Raw genomic sequence first — 13,694 nt, 5'->3', positions numbered from 1 at the left:
CGGGAAGAGCAGGAAGGACGGCGGCGGGCTCCAGGTAAGTATAGTGTGTAGGGGCACTGAATAAGGGGCACTACTACGGGGTGCACTGAATAAGGGGCACTACTACTGGGGGCGCTGCTTAAGGGGCACTACTACTGGGGGGATGTAGTTAAATTGCCAACCATTGTGATGCCGGCTGCCGAAACCCCTGCGCCGGAATCCCAAACCATGGACGGGACACCGGTGCCGAAATCCTGACATGAAGGAAGATGGCGACGTCGGGATCCTGGCAGCCGACATCCCGTTGGTAAGTACAGCGGGCGCCCTTAGCTGCTAACCATGGGGGTGGGGAATAGGGGTAGGTTTAGACACCCCTGGGGGTTTAACGTTTGGCTGCGGGAGGAGAGAGGTTAGGGTTAGGCTGTGGACAGGAGGGGGTTAGGCATCACCAGGGGGGGAAGGTTAGGATTAGTCACTAGGGGGGAGGGTTAGGGTGTGGGGTATGGAGGGTTTGGGTGCAGAACAGAAGAGTTAGGGGGTGAAGAAGGGTAGGTTAGAGTACTTACGTGTCCCATGTCGGGATTCATAGCATTGGGATGCCGCTGTCGGTCTCTTGACAGCCGGCATCCCGAGTGCCGGGCTCCCATCCTTAATCCCTACTAGAGGCACTGCATAAGGGGCAAAACTACTGGGGGCACTGCATAAGTGGCACTACTACAGTAGACATGTATAAGGGGAACTACTGCTGTGGACATTATGTGTATAAAGGGCACTACTATGTGTCATAATGTGAATAAGGGGCAATACTATATGGTGTAATGTGAATTAGATTGTGCTACGGTGTGGTGTCATTTGAATTGGGAATACTATGGTAATTTTGCCAGGACAGACCCCAAGTCCCTTGCTGCAAGGTCACGCCCCCATTTCGGGCTCGGTAGATCACGAAAGGTTTTTAGTTTTGTAAGTAGATTACAGAGTCCAGAAGTCCAGCCACCCCTGCTCTATATGTTTAACTTGAAGCATGCAATGCATGATTAAGGCTTTCTACAACATCCTCTGCACATAAGGGGTATCACTAGAAACACAGCATTAGAGAAGACAAAGCCGAGACCCACATTTATAAATACTGTTGGCAATAGCTCATTACATCAATGACTCTTCAATCCAGATCCTATTACATATCACAAGCTACAACCTGCAATTGAGTGCATATAGTTAGACACTTTCCAGGTATTGTCATACCATAAGGAGCCCTTCCAGCCAATGGGTTTATTAATGGTGTAGGGTTTCCACTTCCTTCCCTCCTATTTCTATCTGCTAGTGCTGGGAAATCTGAAAGGTCCAAACCCGTCACATTTTCACTTCCGTCTGGAATACAAGAGGATACAGCACACTGTTACTAATGAAGAAAAAACAAGGCAAAGTAGAATGGAAAAAAGAATAGTGAAAGGTTATTGGTATGAGAAGGATGCTAACCAGAACATGAAAGACAGCTAGAGATCACCAAGAGCTACACACATTTCAAGGACAATAGCAAATGTTCCTTTATTTTTCAGTTTATATTTCCTAAAAGCAAGACGGACTAATTGCATTTACAGTAAACAATTCCTTCCTAGGATTATGACTAATTCTTGTGACAAGTTTACAAAGCAAATAAAGAAACTTTACAGGGCCAACACAAGCTGATCAAAAAAAAAAGGGAAAAAAAAAAAGATATCATTCACAAATGCATATATAAAAATGACCATAAAAATACCATGATAGGAGCTGACCAACCACGCATACTGCACCACAATCAATAAATAATGAACAGAGCACGAATCTAAAACTGCACTACCACCTGGAGAATTACTACTCCGTCCATTTCAGGATGCACTTGTACCCTAGGCCAGGAGGCTAGTCTGACAGATATTTTGGAGGGGTAGAAGTCTTAGCACGAGGACCATTGAGTAGCCACAATCACTGACATTACAACTTCTCACTGATCCTCCTGCTCACACCCTTTTCTGCCGCTACCATCTAAAATGGTGAACATTTTTTCTTCACCACATTGAATTATGTAGTGAAGAAAAAATGTTCACCATTTTAGATGGTAACGTAGCTGTTAAATGAGCATAACCACCACTGTTTATTTGTAAGGTTCAACAAGCACTGCCAGACAGTCGAAATAGTAAATCATGCAAAATTCAAATCAGACATAAAAATGGGACAAGTACATATACAGTGCCTTGCAAAAGTATTCACCCCTTGTCTTTTTACCATTTTTGTTACATTACAACCTTTAATTTTTATTTTTTTTATCTGAATTTTATGAAATGGATCTGCACAAAATAGTCTAATTTGGTGAAATGAGAAAAATTATATATAAAAAAGAATCTTTATAAATAAAATTCTGAAAATTGGCATGTGCATATGTAATCACCCCCTTTGCTATGAAGCCCCTCAAAAGTTCTGTTGCAACCAATTACATTCAGAAGCCACATAATTAGTGAAATGAAGGCCACCTGTGTGAAATCTAAGTGTCACATGATCTGTCAGTATAAACAACACACCTTTTCTGAAAGGCCTCAGAGGTTGCAACACCACTAAGCAAGAGGCATCACACCAAGACGACCAAGGAGCTCTCCAAACAAGTCAGGGACAAAGTTGTTGAGAAGTACAATTCTGGGCTGGGTTATAAAAAAATATCCAAATCTTTGATGATCCCCCGGAGCACCATCAAATCCATCATCATCAAATGGAAAGAACATGGTACCACAACAAACCTGCCAAAAGAGGGCCGCCCACCAAAACTCACAGACCGGGCAAGGAGGTCATTAATCAGAGAGGCAGCACAGAGACCAAAGGTAACCCTGAAGGAGCTGCAGAGTTCCACAGCAGAGACTGGTGTATCTGTGCATGTGACCACAATAAGCCATACACTACATAGAGCTGGGCTTTATGGAAGAGTGGCCAGAAAAAAGCCATTACTTAGTGATAAAAATAAGAAGACACAATTTGAGTTTGCCAAAAAGCATGTGGGCGGCTTCTCAAATGTATGGAGGAAGATGCTCTGGTCAGATGAGACTAAAATTTTACTTTTCGGCTATCCAACACCCAAATCCCATCACCCCAAGAACACCATCCCCACAGTGAAACATGGTGGTGGTAGCATCATGCTGTGGGGATGTTTTTCAGCAGCAGGGACTAGGAAACTGATTCGAGTCGAGGGAAAGATGGATGGTGCTAAATACAGGGATATTCTTGAGCAAAACCTGTTTCAGTCTGCCTGTGATTTGAGACTGGGACGGAGGTTCACCTTCCAGCAGGACAATGACCCAAAGCATACTGCTAAAGCAACACTCGAGTGGTTTAAAAGGAAACATTTGAATGTGTTGGAATGGCCTAGTCAAAGCCCAGATCTCAATCCAATTGAGAAACTGTGGTCAGACTTGGAGATTGCTGTTCACAAGCGGAAACCATCCAACATGAAGGAGCTGGAGCAGTTTTGCCTTGAGGAATGGGCAAAAATCCCAGGGGCAAGATGTGGCAACCTCAGAGACTTATCCAATGCGACTTGCAGCTGTAATTGCCGCAAATGGTGGCTGGACAAAGTACTGACTTTAGGGGGGTGAATAGTTATGCACGCTGAAGTTTTCTGTTATGTTGTTCTAACTGTTGTTTGATTCACAATATAAAAAAAATACAAAAACCACAACTTCACAGTTGTAGGCATGTTCTGTGACTGAAATGATGCACACCTTCAAACAATCCATTTTAATTCCAGGTTGTGAGGCAACAAAACCTGGAAAATGCAAAGGGGTGTGAATACTTTTGCAAGGTACTGTAAATATATACATACACACACCTTATGTGGAAAATGTAATCTTATCAATATGTAGCCAATCCGAGCATTAGAATGTGTGAGGGTCATGGCATTGTAATGGACACGGAATGTAATGCGGTGACATGTTTGGCAGTGTTGTGTTATGAAGCTGTTGGCTAAACTATGAATACAGTAATCCAGTAGTTCCCAAATGGTGTGCCTTGCTGTCACGGTGCACTTATAGGGCCTGGCTAATTTGAATGCTGGGCTGTGCATTGCCTGTAGCTTTAGAGAGAGACCATGTACCGGCATTTACACAGACTGCACATCATAGTGTGTAGCTTGGCATTGCTGTCCCTCATATACTTTCTCTTTTTTTCCAGGTAGCAGCGGAGAGCAACAAGCAGACCATTGCAGTTAACATGAAGATGAGAAAAACAGTGCGTCGGTCAAAACCCAAAAACAACTTCTGTCTCATCTGAGCTGTGAATTCATACAACTACCCCAGTCCTATAACTGAGCATCTGTGCTCTTCTCATTTATTATTTATTTATTAACAGTTTCTTATATAGCGCAGCAAATTCCGTTGCGCTTTACAAATTGAATCAACATTATACTGGGTTGTAAAAGACATACATAAGGGTAAGAGGGCCTTGCTCACAAGCTTACAATCTATAGATAAGTACATTAATCAGTAGTGCAGGAAACCTAATGACAGAATTGGTCCTGTAAGTATTACATTACAATTATTGTGATTATAATTATGCAGTGATTTAGGATCTGGTGAATAAACAAATTGCATTTCTTTTATTTGAATGTTGCAATGCTCATCTTTTGTGCTATGGTTTTTAATATGCCCATATTATGTAGATATTGGTTGTTTGTACCCAACTACTTGAGAAAAGTAATAGGCATTTCTTTTGGCCTAGGGGTATGGGCCTATGAGACTATGGGCGGTATCCAATTAGCCCCAAACATTGTTCGGGTGCTAATGGATCCCCCGGGGCTAACAAATTAGCCCCGAAGTCCGCCTGACGCCGACACCTGTCGGGGCTTTTTTTCCGGGACCTGATGTGTCCTGAGAAAAATCCACAAAAAGTGCAGTTTTTTCGCCGCTGAAATGGCAAAAACACATAGGTCCATGAACTTATCATGGATCCTGTGTGTTTTTGGGAGAAATATCCTATTATTTCGCCCGATCTCAGCTAATTGGATACCCCCCTATGGGTGCTGTGAACATAGAAAGTTTGGGAACCACTGCAGTAATCCATGATATATGCTGATGTGCCAAACTACTCCATATATGTAATAAAACCATTAAATGTTAAAAAAATGCTGTTAGATGTGTTTATTCATACTAAACAATTAATGAAACAAAAGAAAGACAGTAAAACGTAATAGAAAATGCAAAATTTACCTTTAGCTCAAGCAAGAGCAGTAAATAAATCTAAATAAGTTGACATTCAATCAAACACTGTCCCAAAATCTGTGTGGGGAAGCTAGAACTACAAACAATACCGAACTAAATCTGATTGGTTGATGACCACAATCTGTAGAAATGTTTGGTCCCTGGACAGCCCCCCTGATAGGACTCATGCAACCAGTTTTGAGGTGTCAATGCAGTTTTGTTTCTAAATCAACATCTCAAATTATCATAGTAAAAAATAGAAATAAGGAGGCAAGGGCACGACTGACAGGGCATTACGTGCAGCCCAGTTCCTTAATGGAACAATTAACCATTGCAATAAGCAAAATCATCACTGCAATACACAGGCCAAGTTTATTTTCTTGATTTAAAAGTTAAGTTCTGCAGTGCAGTTTACAGCACAACAAGATCAATGTCTTTCACATAACAATATGGACAGTAGAGCTTGGACATACAGTAACTCTTGTCTGGACATATAAATTGTCAACTGCTTTACTAACCAATGATGCAATTAAATGATATTCATTAGGAACCAATTGATTTTTATCTAGCATTTCAATTACAATGCAGGGCAATTTATGACTATAATTAAACCATTTGCTATCTAAAACAAATAATACATTAAGAGCCATATCCAATTAGCCCCGAACACTGGGCCTGATTCAGACCCGGTCGCTATGAGCGTACGCTCGCATGATGCGTATGCAAATATTTGAAAGTGACGCGGCGGGGAGCGATCGCTCGCCAAAGCATAAGCACGCCCATCGTACCTGTGCGAGCGTCACTTTGTGTATGCAGACTCCCCTTAGCGTATGCAGAGACGCCCACTGCCCAACGTCATCTCCTGGAAGTTTATGAAAACATTGGTACATCGACCACTATCGGATGTGAACGCAGTGCTTGTGGTAGCTTTTGACGTGTACTATGACACTGCCAGCACTCAGAATGCCGGCTCCAAAATCCCGTTACCAGTCAGAATCCCGTTCACCGGCATCCCAACGGTAAGTCGTGGGGTTAGGGGGAGGGTTAAGGCTGCGGGGTGGGTGTGGGGGGTTTAGGTTGTGGGGAAGGAGAGTTAGGTTTAGGGGTGGGGTAAGGATACTTACCTGCAGATGTCGGTATCCTAAATCCTAACGCTGTCGGGATGCCAGTGTCGGAATTCTGACCGCCGGCACCCCCTACCCAACCCGTATATAATGATATTCAAAAAGTCTTTATGAATGACAGGAGACCCAACCTTACAATCATGAAATTGTGACAGATTAGTTTATCAAAATGTAAGAGAAATTCTTACCTGTTCCATTAAAAATGTTACTCGATAAGGAATTATTCAAACCAAATGCTTGATTTCTATTCATACCAAACCCAGACATGCTGTGTGGATAGAGAAGATATATATTTTAAATCCATTAACAGAATTAACATTACAATAAATTGAATAAAGTGAAATAAGCAGCACTAAATAGAGGCTAAGCCAGTGTTTCCCAAACCCAGTCATCATGGCCTACAGACATTAGGGTTATCCCTGCTTCAGCACAAGAGGGTAAATCAAACTATTTTGATTTACGAAGTAAAAATTAAGCCACCTGTGCTCATGCATGGATATCCTCAGTACAGCCGATTGTTGAATTCTGCGCATGCATCGCAGTGCGCGAACAGTATACTGCGATCGGGACTGCGATCTCAGTGACTACATAGACCCATCGCAGAGAGAATGACAGGAAGTTTTGTTTGTGGGTGGTGACGGGGGTGGTTGGCGAAATGTAGGCATGCCAGGGTGTTTGAGCGCCGTTGCCTGGGCGTGCATAAATTAGCCACTGCGATGCCGTACGTAGCCTGAGGACTCATAGCGTGCACGGACGTTAGCAATTCCTGAGTAAGGTCAGAGCTTGTGCAGGCGTGAGGCTGCGATGGTACTGATGGTTTCACAGTCTTGCTTATGTTGTGCTGCCACGGCATCACGATTACAGAGGATTAGCATATCTTCGCAGTGAGACGGCGTGCGTAATTGCTATTGCAATTACTATCTGTGCTGAATCGGGCCCTTAGACTGTGAGAGTGGAGACCGGGTTTGGGAGAAACTGAGCTGGGCCAAACACAAAATAAGTCCATATGAAGTAACTCACAGAACCACTTTATAAAACGAATGAATTGTTTTGTGTTATAAATTTATTAGTCTCTTACATTGCATTTTAGGAATCCTGGCCTACTCCTATTTACAACTCAACTTTTATTTATTGATGTTTGTGGACATTTGATTCTCTGGATGGTCAAGCAGAACAAGCCCAAAAAGATCAGTGCAGGCCGATCAGAAGATATCTTGAACGACAGCATGGATGTGGCCACTGAACGATATATTGTGTATTCACACAATATATTGTTTAGTGTGTATGGCCAAACGACATATTGTTCCATTGGTCGTGCCATCCAGGATTGTGTAGTGTGTACCCAGCTTAAGCTGCACTGCACTATTTTATAGTAGATTGGGCTGTAAGATCATTTAAATTCAATATATCCTGCCCACACATGACACCTGTCCTGTAATTTTTTCTTAATCACCTCCAATAGGGGATAGACATTAATATCCAAAAATCTAGGAGAGTTGATAAAAACTCTAGCAAAATTCCTGAGCTCCAATGATATTTCTAAGGTATATTCAAGGGTTCGGATTTTTCCCTCCAAAGTCCAGGAATGATGATGTTTGTCCATGCAAGATGATGTTTTGCCTCTTTCTGAGCTCCGTTTTTTTGGAGGGAAAAATCCGAAATCGGCGTGCAAACTCGAACCTATCCGAGCCTGCACATCCCTAGTTATAAGTAATCTTTGTGCAGCACTGAATACAGTGTAGTACACTTCTGACAGTTAGTAAGAAAACCACAGTATGTGATACATGACTGTATAACATAGGCCTCAGCAATTGCCTAGGAATACCTAAAAATAATAAAATATTATATCAGTATATATTCAAAGTTTTTCAACCACTGGTTATAATGTCAATTAAATCATCAAATCTTAAATTAAATTACTGTTTGCTAGATCTTCTATAGGTAATGCAAAGAGGAAATTGGACACCCCTGGAGAAAGAGGCAGACAGAAGACCATTATCTGCAATATTTGTTCCCTGTATATTTTAATGGGCTGTAGTCAGGATCCCGGCGGTGATCATCCTTATAGTCACAATACCGGCATCAGAATCCCGACAGTCAAAATAGGGAACGGTTAGGGTTAGGCTGCCGAAAGGGACGGTTAGGGTTAGAATACTCACTAAAATTTGTCGGGATTCCCCTGCCAGTTCTGTGACCACCAGGATGGTCACCGCTGGGATATCGTACCCAACCTATTTTAACCTAGTAAAATTGGGACAGGAGCTGAATATAATCAGATATGAACACAAAAAAATCCACTTATAGGAATCAAAAGCTTTTGTGGGTTTAAAACGTGCCATCAAGGTCTCCCATCACAGCATGCATACTCACAAATATCTCATTCTAATAGAAGTGGGCTTCCCAAGCATGATTCCAGTTCAGTTACCATGGATAATGAGGTTAAAAAACTGAAGCTGTAGAAACAAATTTGGCCAGGATTTTATAATCATTGCTCCATTAATATACACAGCATCAGACACTGTGCTTGTAAGGTTGTTATATTTATGTCCACTGACTTAACTGATAATCAATTTGGGCCCGTGGCTTTACCAGGTGTTAATTCACTAATGGCATCAGGAATATCTGCCAAGGTTATGCTCACTTCAAGAAAGCAGTCATGTTAGTGCTGGGAAATGTAAATCAAGTTGTTAGCGGTTAATACACATATTTCGTAATTATATAGCAACATTTACTTATATAGCCAAGACAAAATTATCTTGGATATGTATATCAATTAACTAATGGCCTTTATAGCGAAGTGCAGTTTTCTCAATTGATACTTTTTGACTAGGGCCCGTATTCAATTTGAGGCGAAAAGTCCAGACTTTTCGCCTAATTCGCCTGTTTTCCAGGCGGAAAAGTATCGCGCGCATGCCCGCTATTCGCCGTATTCAATTCCAAAGTAGGCGAAATCGGAAACAGGGGAAACATGGATCGGCGACAAGATACGGGAATTTTCGGGAAATAATTGTAGGACCCTCCTAAAGATGTCCAGACCTGGGGGATCACTATGGGTACCCCCGTTTTTGCCTGCAGAAGAAAGTCAGCTTTTTAAATAGATGCGGCAGGTGGTTATTTTTCCAGACATTGAAGAAGTGATGCAGAAGAGCACTTAAGTTTTTTTTTTTTTTTTGTTTTTTTTTTAAAGTGGTCCCATCAAATTTGGGGTACATGAAAATGGGGGTAAGCATATTTTTAAGACCCTAAAGATAATTTTTTAAATTCTTCAAAAATACCCCTGCCGCTACTCTGCGCAATGAAAAAAAACACCTGCCACATACTTGGGGACCCCACTAGAATTAATTTAGTTAGTTTGGCATTTTTTTTCACTTTTTTTTTTTTTTCACCCCAAAATTTAAAATAATTTTTTTGGGGTGTCCAGATTTTTATTTTTTTGGCACATTTCATTTTAAGGGGGCATTCCCATTTACGAAAAAAAAAAGGGAATTTGCGGCAAATATGCCTGGGACCCCCCTAAAGATGTCCAGACATGGGGGATCACTATGAGTACCCCCATTTTTGCCTGCTGAAGGAAGTCAGGGTTTGTAATAGCCGCACAAGGTGCAATTTTGCGGCTATGAAGACGTGGTAAATAATAGCACTAGATTATTTTTTGGGGGAAAATAAACTATTCCTATCAAATTTGGGGTACATGAAAATGGGGGTAAGCATTTTTTTAAGTTCCTAAAGTTAATCTTACAAATCTGCAAAATTGCACCTGCCGCTTGTCCCTGCAATGAAGAAAACACCTGCCGCATACATGAGGAACCAACCTGAATTAATTTAGATAGTTTGGCACTTTGTTCCCCCTTTTTTTTTTCTTTTTTTAACCCCCAAGTTAAACATTTTTTTTGGGGTGTCCCGAATATTTTTAAACTTTTTTTGACGCAGTTTACCTTTAGGGGACTGGCTTAAGGCTGCACGGGGGTTCCCGTAATGTTGTACCCCAAAACCGCAATTATGCACTTTTTTCCGACTGCTATTCATAGGCGAAACTTTTTCGCCTATTACATTGCATTGACTTTCCGCCTAGGTGAATAGTCTTCCAAATAGAATACGGAGGAAACTCAAAACAGGCGAAAAGGACGTCATTGGCAAAAACGTTTTGCGGAAACTGCCTTTTCGCCTCAAATTGAATACGGCTCTATGTATGTTCCCCATGGTATTTAGCAATTAGTCAAAGCATATCTACTACTGTTCTTTTGGAGCATCCTATAAGTGTTATTGTGCATAATGTTTGCATTATGATCTCCTCAAACTACACTGATATGTAACATGTCCGCACCTAATAAATAAAATTTTATGTCAAATATATTCTAAAATTTTAGTACGGTTCACCTACTATAATGGATCTTTACCCTATATTATAAAGCTGGACTGTCCAAGTGCTCTAGATAACCTCTCATGCGTAGGAACACAAGGTTTTCCATCAGCAATGCCTATTGAGCTTTGCTGCAATTGAGCTGAACTCAGGAATTTGTCATACCCCAGTGTAGCCAAGAAATAAATTGTACAGGCGAGTTCCGCTTATTACTAAGGCTCAGCCATGCTTCTCCTGTACAGTTACGTATTCTGTGGTATAATTTTACACCAGGCACTGAACTACAGTGCCTACTGATGTGAAAGAAGCTTATGGACAAACCTACCTAGCGAAAAATGTAGGCATGGACAAACCCAAATTGATATTGGTGAAGATAGTTCTCTGTCCTCAAAGGTTGGAGCCGTGCAATATTGACCCTCTATACATTTATAGAGAGCAACAAAGGCACTTACCTGTTCACAGTAAAAGGCTGCCGGGATGGTGGTTGCTTTGGCATACATATTATGCTGGGTGAGCTTCTATTTGGACTGCCTAACCCTGAACTGCTCATATTGTTCGTTCTGCTGGGAATTCCAATGCTCTGTCCAACCTGGGAGTGGTTCATCATGTTCCTGGGATTCATCGGCAAGATACCCCTGAAATAGCACAGGCAGATTATTGAGAGCCCATGCTGTTATATGTAAAGTTATAGGTTTTGGTCACCATGTGGTCTAGAACCTAATCTCTTACATTATTAAATATAAGCAGAGTCACACGAAGATTCCTCCCCCAATCACAGTTATTCATCTAGTATTCAAAATATTACACATCATCACCAAAATTTTCAATTAAATAATACTTGTCTGTTGCAAAGTTGCTGAAATTTCACCTTTAGTACAGTGAACTAAAAAAATACAAATGGATAGCAAAAGGATTATTACATTTGCCCAGTACCTGCTTGGAGATGGTGGCGTATGAAGTGACATTGTTGGTACCCCTGTTGTCGGTGTTACATGATTTGGTAACTGAGTGCCTTGTGATAAGCTGCGGTTTAACTGAGGAGTATTGTTGCTCATCCCCCTCATTGGAAGGCCTAGTGCACCTGCAAAAGTGTAGAGATTATGGCACATAAACAATGAACTGTGAAACACATATGAGCAGCACGCTGATCTGATAATAGTCAGTGTATTACTTATCAGTAATAACTGTAACAAATAGTTTCAAAAGTCTGATTAAGAAAATTGCAGAAAGTATAAATCCTAACAAGTGCAATTCGTCTGTTAAGGCATTAACATATAAAACAAAAACTCTTACTTTGTTGCCCGTATAAACTAGCCCCAAATTGGGAAAGCTGACCCGATGCGGATGGTGATGGAGATGCCAGCATCTAAATAAAAAACAAAGGTAATTACTGAACAAACACTACATATATAGTACATTCACGCACCAACATTTGGAATCCAATTCATTAGGTCCAATCTGTAAATTGAAAAATAATGTAAGACCACTATTTAAATGACTAAGGCTAAACATAATGTGTGAATTGACAGTCTATATTTAAAGTGTGTCCAACAAGCTCTCTTAAGGTGCCCACACACATAGTGATATATTACCCAAACTGGCTGATTCCGACGCATTGGAACGATCACGATGCGATGCGCGTCCTCACTGGTCGCACATTGCATCTTCAGATCTGCCGTGTAGTAGGGCAGATCTGACAATCTAGGACACGATGCACTGTGAAAGTCTGACTGCAGGAGAGATCGTTTGAAGACTGGACACCAAATTGTGTGCAGATCATGTGGAGATCGTGTGCAGAGCTGCCGGGGAGAGTGTCAAGGGAAATCGTACATAAATTGTACACATCGGCTGATCGTATGCACATCGGTATGTGTGTGGGCACCTTAACATTAAGCATGCTGACAGGTTTGGAGGGATGAGTAGACCTACTGTGACAGACAGCTTGACAGACAAATTGTGTGGATTGGTTTATTCATACACAGGGGCAATGATGTCACAAGGGCTCACATCATTGCAATTTTAGCATTTTACTCTGTAGTAGATCCCAATATGGGAGTGGCTTCAGTTGGCTGTAGTGTAGGAAAATAGGAAATATACAGACAACGTATGGCGCAATTATAGCAAAATCTCAAGTTTCAGAAGAGATTACAGACCTGCCTGCATCGCCATACCCCAAAATTGTACTTTTGTATATGCCAATAAAGAATTAAAAGCCTTAACTTTCTAACATGGTATTTTAAAATATGCACACATTGATTTAAAAAAAAAAGAAGATTTGGTTGGAGAGACTTACATCTTTCTCCGACCGATGCGGAAACATTGAGGACTGGCTATAATACATATTCTCGTCATGGTAGTCACTGTCGACCCCTTCTACGAACTTCTTTCTTGAAGCACCAAACATGCTGTATGTCACCTAAAAAAAATTATACATTGACTTTGTAAAACAGAGTCACATCACATATTTACATAATGATCACTACAAAACAGTTGGTGGGTCTTCGCCGAAGAATCATCCAATATATTGTCTAGTACCCAGATTAAGGGTCCTGAAATATGCAGCTAAAGATCAGGGGAGCCTCCAACCAACCTCTTTCAAGTATTGTATAGGAAGGATGTTTTGATCTGGTGCTTTTCTGAGCATTTTTGGAAAATAGAGGCAGTGCTCTGGAATAGGGGCACACTCTTCAGGAATCTACCAGATTTGGTTAAAAATTATCGTTTATTAAGTAATATTCTAAAAACATTTGGCAGTAAAATAACATGGAACTCCAAAACATATAAATACGTAGTAAGCCAGTGGTTTCCAACTGTGCGCCGTGGCACTGGGGTGCCTCGGGACACTTGCAGGGGTGCCCCAGGTTGGTTGTCCAGCACCAAATCAATTATTTATGGTCAATGTAATGTAAATATGTGGACAAACATAAGTGCAAACCTGTCCCCCACTACATAACTGAGCCTAAGGATGACATATAAGCACAATTTACTTCACTTTACTACATTTTTTCTGAATTTCTC

At 41.2% G+C, this 13,694-nt stretch overlaps 1 protein-coding gene across 4 annotated transcripts in view; it reads right to left on the bottom strand.

The window, feature by feature from the left end:
- Nucleotides 1-13,694, bottom strand: part of CNOT2 (CCR4-NOT transcription complex subunit 2) — a 114,973-nt gene that overhangs the window by 31,149 nt on the left and 70,130 nt on the right. For all 4 annotated transcript variants that reach the window (XM_088452524.1, XM_088452525.1, XM_088452522.1 and 1 more), the window contains 6 exons: nt 12,970-13,092; nt 11,970-12,042; nt 11,610-11,757; nt 11,129-11,311; nt 6,505-6,584; nt 1,222-1,347 (listed from right to left, as the gene is read on the bottom strand). In XM_088452524.1, the coding sequence (XP_088308650.1) occupies nt 1,222-1,347; nt 6,505-6,584; nt 11,129-11,311; nt 11,610-11,757; nt 11,970-12,042; nt 12,970-13,080 (721 nt within the window). In that variant the 5' untranslated portion in view covers nt 13,081-13,092. The remainder of the gene's footprint in view (nt 1-1,221; nt 1,348-6,504; nt 6,585-11,128; nt 11,312-11,609; nt 11,758-11,969; nt 12,043-12,969; nt 13,093-13,694) is intronic.

The sequence above is a fragment of the Taudactylus pleione genome, unplaced genomic scaffold (assembly GCF_031769625.1).
Source record: "Taudactylus pleione unplaced genomic scaffold, aTauple2 ptg000038l, whole genome shotgun sequence".
Lineage (NCBI taxonomy): Eukaryota > Metazoa > Chordata > Amphibia > Anura > Myobatrachidae > Taudactylus > Taudactylus pleione.
This window is presented reverse-complemented; position numbering and strand designations above follow the sequence as displayed.